The sequence below is a fragment of the Atta colombica genome, unplaced genomic scaffold (genome assembly GCF_001594045.1).
Source record: "Atta colombica isolate Treedump-2 unplaced genomic scaffold, Acol1.0 scaffold9, whole genome shotgun sequence".
Taxonomy (NCBI): domain Eukaryota; kingdom Metazoa; phylum Arthropoda; class Insecta; order Hymenoptera; family Formicidae; genus Atta; species Atta colombica.
The window spans coordinates 2784429-2798645 of NW_017259583.1; the positions used below are offsets into that span (position 1 = coordinate 2784429).

Sequence of the window (14217 nt, forward strand, 5' to 3'; positions counted from 1 at the left end):
ATCTTAAGACTCAATTCAAGTGTTACATTTGATTTATTGAGATTTTTAAATCTAAAACTGAGAGTATTATTCTTATGAGAGTAATTATTCTTATGTACAAATTATTTTTATCAAAATATCAAAATGTTTTGAATTAAAATATTCTTTTTTATTAATTGTGTATATGCGATTTTAAGTTCGAGTATTGATATTATCTGTTGATTCATGAGAGGCTGCTAGTATCAGCAATTTGAAATTGCATCATATCGCGGCGATGGTTCCCTTCAAAAGTGTATCCTAAAGTACACTAAAAGATTTTAAGAAGTTATTGCTCGCACAAATTTGAAACTAAAACTTCATGACGTTTGTTGGCTTAATTTCAAAGATACAAAGTGTCAAAGTTGGAAAAAAATTAATTTTTTCCAAAAGAAATGACGATAATAAGGCAATAGGAATCAGATGTGATAATCGTTGTGCAAATAATATACAGATATAATAAAACTTTTTATTAAAATAACTTTATTATATAAACATATTACTTACATGTTTCAACTCATTTTTGAACCCTTCAGAGACATAAATCACCCTTATAAATACAGGCCTTATAGATACTATTGATAGAAATCAAGAAGTTATTGAAAATTTTAAATATTATTTCCTACAAATAATTAAAAATATTATTTCCTTCACTGTATACGATTAAAAACAAATTTATTATTAACAACTATTCAAGAATTTATTCAAGCTTAGTGTATATTTATGAATAAAATCATATACAGAAAAATTCAGGTTTATAGTGATAATTACATTGTATATTGTTTATTCACAAGTCATGTATTTATTTTACAACAATACAGCAAATTGTCGACGAATATTATCCGCAGGAAATTTAAATAATCGAATATCTTTTTTTGATCTTTTATTGATACAGTTTATCACAACGCAACAAGACATTTTATAAATTTTTTGCCTTCGTTAATATATAATATTTCAGTTTTTTTATATTCTTCTTTTCGTCTCTTAGTCTTAAGATAAAATTTCGAAGTGCAGAAATACGAAGCTACAAGATTTCCAATAGCTTAGAAGCTATCATGTAACCTATATAACAACCGTAACAACCATAACTTTCTCAGCTCAGCGACGAACAGAGCAAGAAGTAGAAAAAGGAATAAAAATGACGGATACTCACGTATTCATAATGCCTTAGTTAAACTTGTAGATGGCGTTAGGCGGAAAAAATTAGTTTGCTCCCCCCTCCTTTGGTTGCAAGTAAATTCCAGCACTGCTTTGAAAGATACCTGTGAAAATAGTTATTTGGAACGCTTTTTTAACAGTCGATGTCGCTTTGTCATTTGTGTCAGTCGATGTGTTTTTATAAAAATAGAAAAAAACAAATATCGCATCATGACTAAATTCTTATGTTTAAAAGGCAATACGCTTGCGGAAATTAAAGCCAAGTTGGACGCTGTTCACGGAGACTCTAACGTATCATTAATTACTATGCAAAGTGGATAGCTGAATATAAACGTAAATATAAATGTCATTTAGTTACCAGCTTGGCTAATAATGATTCAGGACGGTCAATAACTGCAACCATCACCGATAACATTGAAAAAATTCATCAAATGGTACTGGACGACTGACGAATCAAGGTTAGAGAGATAACAGAGGCTGTGGGTATATCGATAGAACGTGTTTGTATATTTATTGAACTACATATATTAACTGAAGAATTAAACATGCGTAAGCTAACCATGCATTGGATGCCGCGCTTGCTTACTGTGGACCAAAAACGCATTCGAACGACCATTTCCAAGGCCTTGTTGGAGCGGTTTAAGCGAAACGAGTTAGATTTTTTACAATGAGTAGTAATTGTTGATGAAATTTGGATCCACTTCACTCCTGAGATAAAGGAACGGTCAAAACAGTGGACTGCGAAGAGTGTTCCAAAGAAGTCGAAGATAGTTTCATCAGCCAGGAAAGTGATGGCAACTGTTTTTTGGGATAGTCATGGAATTATATTTATCAACTATCTCAAAAAAGGTGAAACAAAAACGGGAATGTATTATGCATCATTAATTGATAAGCTGAAGGTAGAAATTATGAAAAAAACGGCCACATTTTATGAAAAAGAAAGTGCTGTTCCATCAAGATAATGCACCGCCTCATACTTCGATGGTCGCCATGGCAAAAATTCATAAATTGCAGTTTGAATTGATTGACCACCCACTGTATTCACCAGATCTGGCCTCCAGCAACTTTTTCCTGTTTCCTAGATTCAAAATTTGGCTCGGAGGACAGAGATTTTCATCATACAAACAGGTCATCACATCTGTAGAAACCTATTTTGCAGAGCAAGATGTCAACTATTATTTGAATGGGTTAAAGGAGTGGAAGCATCGCTGGGAAAAGTGTATTGTTGTGTAAAAGGAGACTATATTGAAAAATAAAACTGAATTTGATCTAAAAAAATATTTGTTTCTATGTTAGATTAAAAAAAATACAAAAGATACAAAAAGATATAAAAGTGATATATGAAGAAGCAAGCAATGTATAAGTATTGAAAAGTAAAATACCAAAAAATTAAAGATAAAAATGAAATTAAAATTACATGACATGAAAGAATAATATATTCTTATCATACTTTTATTGTAATTCTTAATATTATTATTGCATTTTTAATATTATAATATGAATTAAATATTAGTAGTAATTTTTAATATTATATTTCTGCATGTTAACATTTTCAAACTATTTTTTGACACATTGCTTTGTAGGTACATTTGGAATTATAAACAACAAAAAATCTATTCGGTATATGAAATATTCGGTTATAATAACGGGTTAAAAAAGAATGTTCCATTTAGATCATACTATCGCTTCGTGACATATTGACTTCTAATATTCTTTCCAAAAGTCGCTTACTAAATCGCAAATTCTGTAATACTTTGTGTCAAATCAATAATAATTCGTATATTTACAATACACATATAATTACAATTATAATCGGCATGATATAATTTACTTCGAATGACCAAAAAAAACTTTGTTATTTGCATCAAAATTGAAAAGTTTAACAGTACAAAAATTAAAACTTACCAAATACATTCTATATTCCTTATTAGTTGAAATTTCCTTGTTAAAATTTAGTACAATATCATATTTAATGAAACATAAACTTTTGCGCAAATGAATTGAGAGACTCGATTAGTGATACAAACGACTATTAGCAGGGGCTTTTCATTCAATCTGAAAATTAATGATCAAGCACTTGGAATTAGTACAGTATAAATAAGTACAGTATAAATAAGCACATTTCACACTATCTTACATCGGTTTGTGCGGTTTCTATAATTATCTAGTTAATTCTGTACCGCGTGCAGTACACTCTTATGGCTTCTGCGTGACAAATGTAATGCGGTAGCCAATAAGCTTACAGTTTCTAATGTGTTCATTGGTTTCCGCGTTCAGTGTGCAAGCCATTAGGATGTGATTACATCACATTATAACTAGTAGGGACACTCCGTGTCGGCATCTTTGATCTCCGCGTCGCAGTCACGTGAGCATCCGCCATGTTAATGTTTGAAAAATTCAGGCCCAAAAGAGAATATATATATATATATATATATATGTCCCATGCGAGTCTATTGCTTTGCTCTAAAAAACATAATTAAGAATGCCGTGTAAACGTAGTTTCAATGTAAAAATATTATCTTTTTTCAAAAAATTACATTTGATGTTTAAGTTAAGATTTTTTGTTTAAGTTAACCTAGCATAAATTACTTACTTTTTGTAAATTATAAAAACTTACCTTACGCTATCTTTGGGATGACGAAAAAAAGTGCATTGTGAATTTTTACTATTATTACTGCATTGTTTATTACTGCACGTAACATAACTTTTCTTTCTTTTATCTATTTTTTAGAAATATTTACGGTGCAGCTCTTAAATTGTCTTCTTTTACCACAGATATCTGCTCACACGGAATCTGTGTAATATACGTTCTTGTCATCTTACATTTTATTGGATCCGGCTCAAAACAAAAGCTGCGCAGTCATACCTGCACAAACACGCATTTTTTTGCTGAGTGTCTGGTTAGTACTAGTTCTACTGTAATTACATGGAGCGCGGTACGCAGTACAATAAGAGTGCAGTTACAATAGAAAGAATAAGGAATTAGGAATAAGGAATAAAGATTTCAACTTATCAGATATCGGACTGGAATGCACGGTTTCTGATAGATTGGAATTGTTAATGATCGTTATTCCTTATTCCTAATTCTTTATTCCTTCTATTGTGGCTGCACCTTAACTAAACTTAATAGTAATTAACTAGACAATTAGGAAACCGCGTACCGCCTATTTCTTTCGCTAATATTTCGCTAATATCAACGAAAAAAATAGGCGATACGTGATAGGGTACTATTTCATTTGTGCGTTTTTGTCGTATGACAAATGTGTGCAGAACAGAGAGAGGTCTTCGGAGCTCTTTATAGTCAATCAACATAACTGAAAAATTTGTTGTATGACAAAAACGTACAAATGAAATAGTACGCGATTTCCTAGTTACCTAGTTCATCGTGCGGCAACATGTGATGCGGTAACCAATAAGATTACAGCTCTTAACATGTTCATTGGTTACCCCGTCTTATTTTGTCACGCGGCAAGCGTTTCTGCGTTCAGTGTGCAGGAGCCATTAGTTACTATTATGGACGCGAAAATGCTTGCCACGTGGCAAAGACGTAGTAATCAATGAACACATTACAGCTGTAAGCATATTGGCTACTGCGTCACATTTTGTCGCGCAGCAAGCGTTTCCAGTGTGCAGAAGCCATAACGGAAACAGAAATAGTATTGGATTCTCCGGAAGATTCGTGCCGATATTGAAGGAAAATTGAAACAAAGAAAATTTAAATTTTAGTATACATTTATTAAATTATATAGGTAGTCGGCACGAACTTTCTAGACAATCCAATAGTAAACTTATCCATAAAGCGAGTTTCAACCGATTCATCCTATTGCAAGGTTATAGATAAGTTTATTTCCATTATTTTTCCAGTAGATCTAAAGTATCCTGATTGGCTTATCGATTTACGTTCATATTTTAAGATTATTGTTATGGCTTCTGTACACTGGAAACGTTTGCCAATAAGTTTACAGCTCTTAATGTGTTCATTGGTTACTGCGTCTCATTTTGCCTCGCGGCATCCAGTGCACAGGAGCCATTACAGAAATTTTATATGCGGCAGCTCTAAGCACGATGTAAACGTAGCCATTGGCTGCATCATAGGGCTTGCGCAGTTTCGACAAGATTCAAATTGTTTGAAAGCTAACGATTTTCTAAGCGTCTGTTTTGTGATTCATTTCGTTTCTGCCGTTCTCTCAATTTTATTCGTAATTTTCGACTATGGCTGAGTTTAGTACACCGCCGAGAATGAGGATAATAAACAAAGCCGAATTAAATACTCCCATAAAAATACCAGCTTCACCTTTGCTGCAAAAAATAGGCTATGGCACCGGTATGTAAAAAATTTATCTTCCTTATTTAAGCAAATAATTTTGAATAGAAATACAAATAATTATATTGTTTTTTGAAAATATATAGCTGTTGTATTTATATCTATAAATTCTTTTCTTCTCTCTGCTTAATAACATTTCTTGCTTTAGATTAAAAAAATATCTGATTATTGTATATAATTATATTTACTTTTCTATTTATCATTCAAATGATAAAAAGAATAAAAAATATTTAGAATGACTTGGACCAAGTTACGATTAATTTAACTAGGATTAGTATGTGATTAACTTATTATTTAAAACTTGTATTATTTTGTTAAAATAGATTATCTTATTATTCTTTATGATTTATATACAGAAAAAAAGATTAGATTAAGAATGATGAATCATATAATAATTTTTAATGCTTTATTGTATTACTATAATTGCAATTTTATTTATTTTATCTATTAAGCTATTTTATTTCCATGCCTTCTATCAGGAGTTGCAGTGTACATGTTTGAAAGATCATCTAAAGTAGGCTCTGAACTCTCCCCATGGGCTGTAAAGAAATGGCTGAAAGAAAAAAGCAACGAGAGAAATAATAAAAATCTCCGATTAGAAGCTGATGTCCTCCGACAATTGAATCATCCCAACATCATTGGTTTCAGAGCATTCACTAAAGGAGAAGATGGAAAGTCTTGCTTAGCTATGGAAGTACTGGATATGTCACTTGGTATTTATAGAGCTAACTAATTTGAACATTTTAAAGTTTATGTGTTTATATTAATATTAACATGGCAAATCAGGTGACAAAATTGAGGAGAGACGGGAGATCTTTGAGAACGAACCTTTCCCAGCCAAGAACATTTTAAAAGTCGGTTTTGAAATTGCAAAAGGTCTTGAGTATCTACATCACACTGCATACATATTACATGGAGATATAAAAAGTTGGAACATTTTGGTGTCCAATGATTTCAACACAATTAAATTATGTGACTTTGGAAATTCATTACCCTTGACAAAATCTTTAGAAATAGACACGTCCAAAGGTGATTTTTCTTATATTGGGACAACATGTTGGAATCCTCCTGAGATTATATCAGGTATGTTTGCTTGTTTAATTATGTGTTATAATTTTTTAATTTATATTTACATAAATTTGTAATTTAATTTTGAAATTGTGATATATATATATATATCAAGTTTATAATTCATAATTTTTTAAATCATTGCTTCAGAAATTTTATTTTTACATTTATGTTTGATTTATGATATTCGCGACTGGTTTTTTTAAAAATTGTTAAATTTTTCTTGCAGAAAATGGACCAGTGACGAGTGCTGCTGACATTTGGACATATGGTCTTGTCCTTTGGGAAATGATAGCTTTATCGACACCTCACTGTGAAGAAGATTTTAACGAAAATGAATCTTTTGATAATTGTACTACGTCTGAAGATACGAGAAATAATCAGCTTGATGAATCTGATATTAGTATAGATGAAAATAAATATGGTAAGTAGCAATTTGAAATGTGCCTGTTAATTATAATGTTATCTGAGGTAAATTAATAGAAATTAAATTAATAAAATAAAAATCTTATTTTATATATAGGTACACGTCCAGCTCTACCTGCTATTGACTTCAGTGAAGATTATAATAACATATTGGAAGTATTTTTTATATGTACCACAAATTACAAATTGAGACCCAGTGCAAAAGCACTAGTAAACTACTATAAAAAATACGCAGATATTAAGAAAAAAAAATTGTAAGTTATAATTATGTAAATTCATCACATATATTTATTTTATATATATATATATATAATCATCGACATTAAAGTATTTTAAAATAAACTATGTTCAGAAGGTATCTTATAAGATTATATTTCTGAAATAGTTTCTAAAATGACGCGATAATAAATAAAAGATATTATTACTATTATATTATTAAGACATATTATTACTATTATACTTATGATAATCTTGATTTTCCGCTGCATAAGATGATATACTTATTATACTTATACTTATTATAACTTATTATACTTATTATAATATCATCCTATCAAAAATAACTAAGCATTCAAGTGTTTATAATACCTTTCTATATCTGTGACTTCTCTGTTCTGACTTTGAGTTAAATATGGCCACCGTCGATGTTATCCGTGGTTTTATTAGCAAACTATTCTATATTATTAATTTGTTCACCCTAGAAAAAGATTCTAAATGTATATATGTATAAATATTTTCTAAGTTCAACATTTAGTAATGCTACATAATTTAGATATAATTTTGTTACCAACAACTCTCTGTTTTTCGACTAGAAATGCTATTTCTGCAAACATATCTCCGATTTCTGTGAGAAATTTTTCCAATTTTTTAGAACATTATTATGTCTACTTATTATATCTCATAATTGTTGTCTAGCTATCTTACTATCTTCTAAAATCTGCATATAATTAATCAGATATTTGATATGAATAAAAAAATTTCTAATAAATACTATTGTAATGGTAAATTCATATTTATATTATCAACAAATAAGCTAGTTTCTTGAACATCGAGCATATAATCCAATTCTGCTCTAATAACTCGCCTTACTATTCAACAAATAGTTTAATTAATGAATAATGTATGTATAATATGTATGCGTTATATTATAAAGAATTTTTTCTTATAATTTAAATTTAATAATTATAACAATATAATATTAAGGATTTATAAATATAAATATTATAGAGAAGATATATGTATCTTGATTTCTTGTAAATACATATGAAGTGAACGTTGGCGTAAGAATAAAGGGCACTTATCATGATATTTCAGAAACAAGGTATTGTAATCGTCCATAATATCAGAAAACATTTGCAGCATAGTTGTATATTGCAACGTTCTAATTCTTGTGTATACATGGTATAGAGGTTCATCTTATGTTACAGTCAAATTGTCAATGGCAATGATACCTTTTCTAATATTTACAAAGGCATAAGTGGAACTAATAAATAAGAACAAATTAATACATATCTAAATCAAATATATTGCATGGATAAATTTAGCAGTAAATTTAAATAAAATAAACAAGAGACTAGAATTTTACATAGACATAAATTTGTTAATTTTCATTGATAAACATATTTAATTATAGAAAATTTTATGTGTATTAGACAATTTCTTATTCTAATTATTAATTATATAATAACAATTATATAATTATTTTATTATTATAATTACGTATATCAATATTAAAATTATTTGCTTAGTAATTAATATGGACAAATATGAATCTATCTATATCATAGTAATTGTAATACATTTCCAAAATTAAAATCTGCTGAACACAGCCAATCACTGTCAGTATTATGCCTCAATGATTTAGAAATTAATTCCAAATTAGATAAAATTCAAGTAATATTGCATTACAAAATATTAATTAGATTATATTAGATAATATTTTTCATTAAGATATTTGTTATAAAAAAAATAATAATAATCTTATGAAAAATATGAAAACTTGAAAATATGATAAAATATCAATTAATGCTTTCCAATTAATCTTTTTTCCGAAATTTTGTATTTTTAGATTCCACTATAATATTGATAATTGATAACGAAAATGTTTTTTTATTTAAAAAACAATGATAAATGACGAGACATCCTCCTTTTCCTTGCACAGAGAAAGATTCGATATCAACTTCATAACGTGAAAATCAATATTCATAGTCGATTTTTACATTTAAGATTGGTTAAGTACGGTATCTTAAAATGTCATAAGTTAATCCGAGGACTGTATTAGCATTTAAGACATTATTTAAGACGGTTTTAAAATAAGAATGGAAATGAATACCGTTCCATATTTCACAATTGATAGTCCCTTCACAATAGACGGTGTGGAGCAAAAGTAGGCGTGGTTTGACCGAACTGCACCACCATGTAATTCTTCCAATGATTTTAAGCCTCGCTTAAAATTAAAGTAACGTTGGTGCAATCAGGCTTTAGGGTGAAATCACACGGTCCGGAATAGAACTGCGGAATACAGAATGCGTCATTGAAGCAACCAATCAGCGCTATTCCGCACTTTTCCATCACGCAAATTTTATGTGCTATGTTCACATGATGTATCCAGCATGAATATAATTTAAAAATTACTAACTTCATGTTAATAATTTGCTTTTTAAAATAAAATATAATTTTTCAAATTGTAAAAACAATTATTACTGTTGTATTTAATGTTTTAATATTTACAATCTCATAACAATTTTTTGAACTACTTTAACGCATTTACTATCATTTTTCTGCATCGTGTGAACATAGCACACAAAACTGGCATGATGGCAAGTGTGGAAAAAGGTACGTGCTGAAATCGCATGTAATGCATCATTGTTTTTTTTTTATCTTGGTACCTATATTTATGTACTCAAATTTTGTCATTTTGCTTCATTCGTCTCGATATTACGCAATTCCGTCATATTTTAACCTTTCAAAATACGACGGTTTATTATAAGAACAATGATACACTCGCTATTCCGCAACATCAAATGCAGAATAACGCTGAGTGATTGTTGCAATGACGCATTCTCTATTCCGTAATGTGATTTCACCCTTACAAGTCAAATAAATAACCTTTCAAAATAATGTATCAAGAATATGATACTTAAATTCCTCTGTTTGCGTTTATCGACCTGTCTCGTGTTTATCTCATGATTGTTTTAGTGTTGTCCTTTTTTTTCTGTCAATAAGCTGAGCCAGTCTCCGTATGTGTCGCGTATATATTCTCTCGTGAATTCTTTGAACGCGATATTTAATAATTTATTATAAATAGATATTGCAGTTGATATATAATGTGGCGATATAATTATCGCAAGTTCTCTTTTTTACTTTTTATTAATAATACATTAGTAATACATTTTATCTATTAATATTTTTTTATTTATTTAGATCTGTATTTTAACTAAGTATGGGACATTTCTACTTCATACTTTATTCGTACATGTATTCACACATCGTTATTTAATTATATTGTTTACAATTTTATACTTACGTTTATTCTGCCAATTCATATATTATGTTAAAGTACATTTACATTAGTTATATGCCTATAAAATAAAATTGTAAAAATATTTTGATTTCTACTAGAATCGAATCTTTGGCATTGACAAGTTCGTGTCTGCATGTCAGGCTCGCGCTCATATGTCGCTGTGAAATTTGTAATTTATTTTGTTGTTGTCAGCAATAATAAATTTTGGAAAATATAAATATGTTGTAGACTGCGAATGTAATAAAATTTTTTAACATTTTCTAACAATTTGTGCTATCAATGCTTTGCTAGAAGGTTGAGGAAAACCTTGTCGTTTGTCATTTTATACTGTACATTATTATATTACGATTTTTTCATTATATAAAATATATCTAAAATTTTAATCGCTCGTAATTATACGAAATCAAATTAAACTTAAAATAATTTTAAAAGCCTGTTTCTAATTAGCAGGATTAGCAACATTATCTTATAAAAATAACTCGTTACCGTTTTCATTCTTTTTTCTAAAAAAATAACTCGTTTCTGTTACTCGTTATCGATTTGCAAAAGTAACTCGTTACTGTTATTGTCTCAAAATACGAATCGTTACTTTTTCGTTATTTTTTTTTTTACTAATAGAGTATTATATGTAGATTTTTGCGGTAAATATAAAAAAGATGTCAAAATTCTATTTTTTATTAATGGAATAGAGCTAAAAAAATATATGCTTATAATAAATATTGTGCATTTTCATGAAATAGATGCTATCAAATCACATAATATATGTATATTACGTTTTTTGTAATTTTTATACTTAAATAAATTTATTTTTCGTATTACTTTTAATAAGATTTAATATCTTTAAATTATACATTTAACTCTTAATACATATACAATTTTTTTTTACTGTGATGAGTCGTTTGTGTGTGGGTTAATTTCTATAATTTTTGTAAATATACAAAATTTTATTAATGAATTTTATGAATAGATTCTTATATATATTTTAACATCTTCAAAAAACATTTACGAAGTTGTATGTTTATAAAGAAGGAAAGGCTAGAAAAGAATTATTTAGCCAAATATTTCGAAGAAAAGAAATGAAAAAAACAAGAATGACTCATCGTAAATACTCTCTAAGGTAAAATTATATTATAATAAAATAATATTGTTTATAATTTACATTATATATATATAATATTTAATTTGTGAAATATGATATAGAAAAAATTTTATTTTAAGAAATGAAATATACTATAAAGATTATATCTGATTTAATCTATACATGTAAACTGTGAATACAATGAAAAAAAGGCGTCATGATCGCATGATTTAGACAGCCAATCGGACCGTTAATGTTTCATCTCTATTTTTTACGGCTACAGTTACGACTAACTAAACTTTTACGTAGTTAGAAATAAAGTAATGATAAAAAACTAGTGAAATCGTTACCTCAAAAATATAATTGCGTTACCATGAACGTTATTCAGAAAAAAATGTAACGTCGTTACCCATTCGTTACCGAAAAAAATAACTTGTAACAACATTACAAATAATGCATTATTTGCCAACCCTACTAATTAGTATATTTTAGTTATAATATAATAATGAATCTTTTATATTTTACACAATAATTTCACATTTTTTTTTTCTTAACGATTACTTTTTTTTTTAATTTTCAGAGTATCTTTTTTGAAGAGAAGGCGAATCGTTGCACTATTTTTTCAGAAAGTATCATATCTATAGTCATACATTTTTTATAAAAAATAATTAAAAATTGAAAAATTGTGATTTTTAACTAAAAAATTCATTTTTCAAACATTTTTACTTTTGCAATTTTTTTTAATTATGTTTAAATTAAAATCTTTACTAAGCTACTTTTATTTTCTACAATTTTGAAAATATAATGTTCAGTAATTTTCTTTATTCCAAAGAACGAAAATTACAGAGAATATGACCGATTAAATAATTTTCATTACATGTAAATAATTATGATTATGATTTTTATTAATTGCGTTCTCATTTGATCTTCATTATTTACTTTAATTGTCATAATAATAGATACAGAATATAGAAAATATTCTATAAAAAACGTTCACGATATTGTGATGTATAATCTATAATGCATATTTCAGTTAACATTTATATGACTCTCTCGTGATATCCTCATTTATTATAAAATCTACACACTGATTACTCTCCCATTATAATTTCCTGTTATGCATAAATATTTAATGAGAAATTTAATGAGATATCACAAAAAGATTAAACAATGCAATTAGAGGAACTGATTGCATAATCTAAAAATAGAGTAAATTTACAATTTAATAAAATGATAGACTATAATTAAAACGATATAATAAAATTAAAATATGATAGACTATAATTAAAACGATATAATAAAATTAAAATATAAATAAAACGATATGACGAAATGACGAAGACTATAATTACTGTATAATTTCCACTTCTTGTAATAAATAAAAATGACGGGAAACAGTATATAATGATGGAATAAAATAAAATTTTCATTTCTATCAATATAATGTCAATGGTCGAGAACGAAATGACAGATAACCTTTGACTCATAGTGCAAGTATTACTTCCATCATGCTTTGACTCTGACGAATAATAAAGGCCAAACGAATTAATTTCAACAAATATAAACAAATATGCATTATTATCAAGTATGTGGAAATATGTCTTATCTAATTATAGTCCTTCTTCGTTTGAGTTAATCCTGTTTTTTTGAGCTTTGAATCATTTCCGATTTTAATCTTTTATTAATAATTTTTCTTTTTATTATAATTTTATTTAGTAATCCAATATTTTCACATTCCAATCGATCATTTCCAATGATTCAAGCATATGATTTGTAACAACTGAGTCTTTTGAAATATGTTAATTTAAGTTTCTTTTATGTTCAGAGACACGTGTTTTTAACTATCTCTTAGAATCACACATAAAATGACAGCTGCATAACCGCAACATATGGACCAATGAGCATCTAAATCAATATAGTGTTTTTATATCGGATGCTTATTGGTCCAGCGGCTTTATGCTGTGATTATGCAACTTATATCGTTTTGATTCGGTTTTTCATTATTTCGTTAACTTATACTTCGTTAACTTGTACTAGGTTGTAATCTGATATTTTATTCAATGGAATTTAACTATGATGATATCATGGATGAAGCCTATTGGATAAAACATCAGATTAAGCTTAACCATAAGTTAATCAGATAATGAAAAAATCAGGCTTTTGTGTGTAATGGTCTTAATCAGTCTGACTAACATGTCACAATTATTACAAACAATTTTATAAACTACATTATTACATTTTATTGATCGCTATCTTCATGTCTTTTTTTTTGTAAAAGCATTAAGTTTATTCAATATTCTGTATCCAATCAAAAATTCATTTTTATCGATAGCTGAAGATACAACTTCTAAAACATTTTTAATGATTTAAAAGGAAAATCAAAATCAAAATTTAAAAGGAAAAGTTATGATTCTCTTTTCATTATTATTTATATCTTTAGATTGAATTTAGAACTCATCAAATTTTGTAATAATCAACATCCTTCACTTTATTAAAAATCGAGCCAATGGATATTCATTGGATATTCATTATTTAATAACAACATATAAATTCTTTTGGTAATATGATAGATGCGACAACAATATACAATTGTATCTACTAAATTTATATATATATATATATATA

The 14217-nt window shown here is 27.8% G+C and overlaps 1 protein-coding gene, 1 long non-coding RNA gene and 1 pseudogene across 2 annotated transcripts; 1 reads left to right on the top strand and 2 right to left on the bottom strand.

Annotated features, from left to right (window-relative positions):
- Positions 1-954: 954 nt before the first annotated feature.
- Positions 955-3504, bottom strand: LOC108693337. The gene is made up of 4 exons (XR_001932018.1): positions 3311-3504; positions 3079-3228; positions 1169-2321; positions 955-1077 (listed from the first exon to the last, which is right to left on the bottom strand). It is a non-coding gene; the product is annotated as an uncharacterized LOC108693337 (long non-coding RNA).
- Positions 3505-5365: 1861 nt separating this feature from the next.
- On the top strand, positions 5366-7249 carry LOC108693373 (lymphokine-activated killer T-cell-originated protein kinase). Its single transcript, XM_018202267.1, has 5 exons — positions 5366-5497; positions 5977-6210; positions 6284-6580; positions 6795-6989; positions 7089-7249. The coding sequence occupies exons 1-5, from the start codon at positions 5386-5388 to the stop codon at positions 7247-7249; spliced, it is 999 nt and encodes a 332-aa protein (XP_018057756.1). The 5' UTR covers positions 5366-5385.
- A 110-nt stretch (positions 7250-7359) lies between these two features.
- On the bottom strand, positions 7360-9777 carry LOC108693277 (annotated as a pseudogene).
- Between the last annotated feature and the right edge of the window lie 4440 nt (positions 9778-14217).

Excerpts from the sequence above, each read along its gene's own strand:
- LOC108693373 (XM_018202267.1), top strand. The coding sequence starts at position 5,386 with ATGGCTGAGTTTAGTACACCGCCGAGAATGAGGATAATAAACAAAGCC. Across the intron at positions 6,211-6,283 it reads AGTACTGGATATGTCACTTG|GTGACAAAATTGAGGAGAGA; the intron begins GTATTTATAGAG and ends ATGGCAAATCAG. Across the intron at positions 6,581-6,794 it reads TCCTCCTGAGATTATATCAG|AAAATGGACCAGTGACGAGT; the intron begins GTATGTTTGCTT and ends TTTTTCTTGCAG.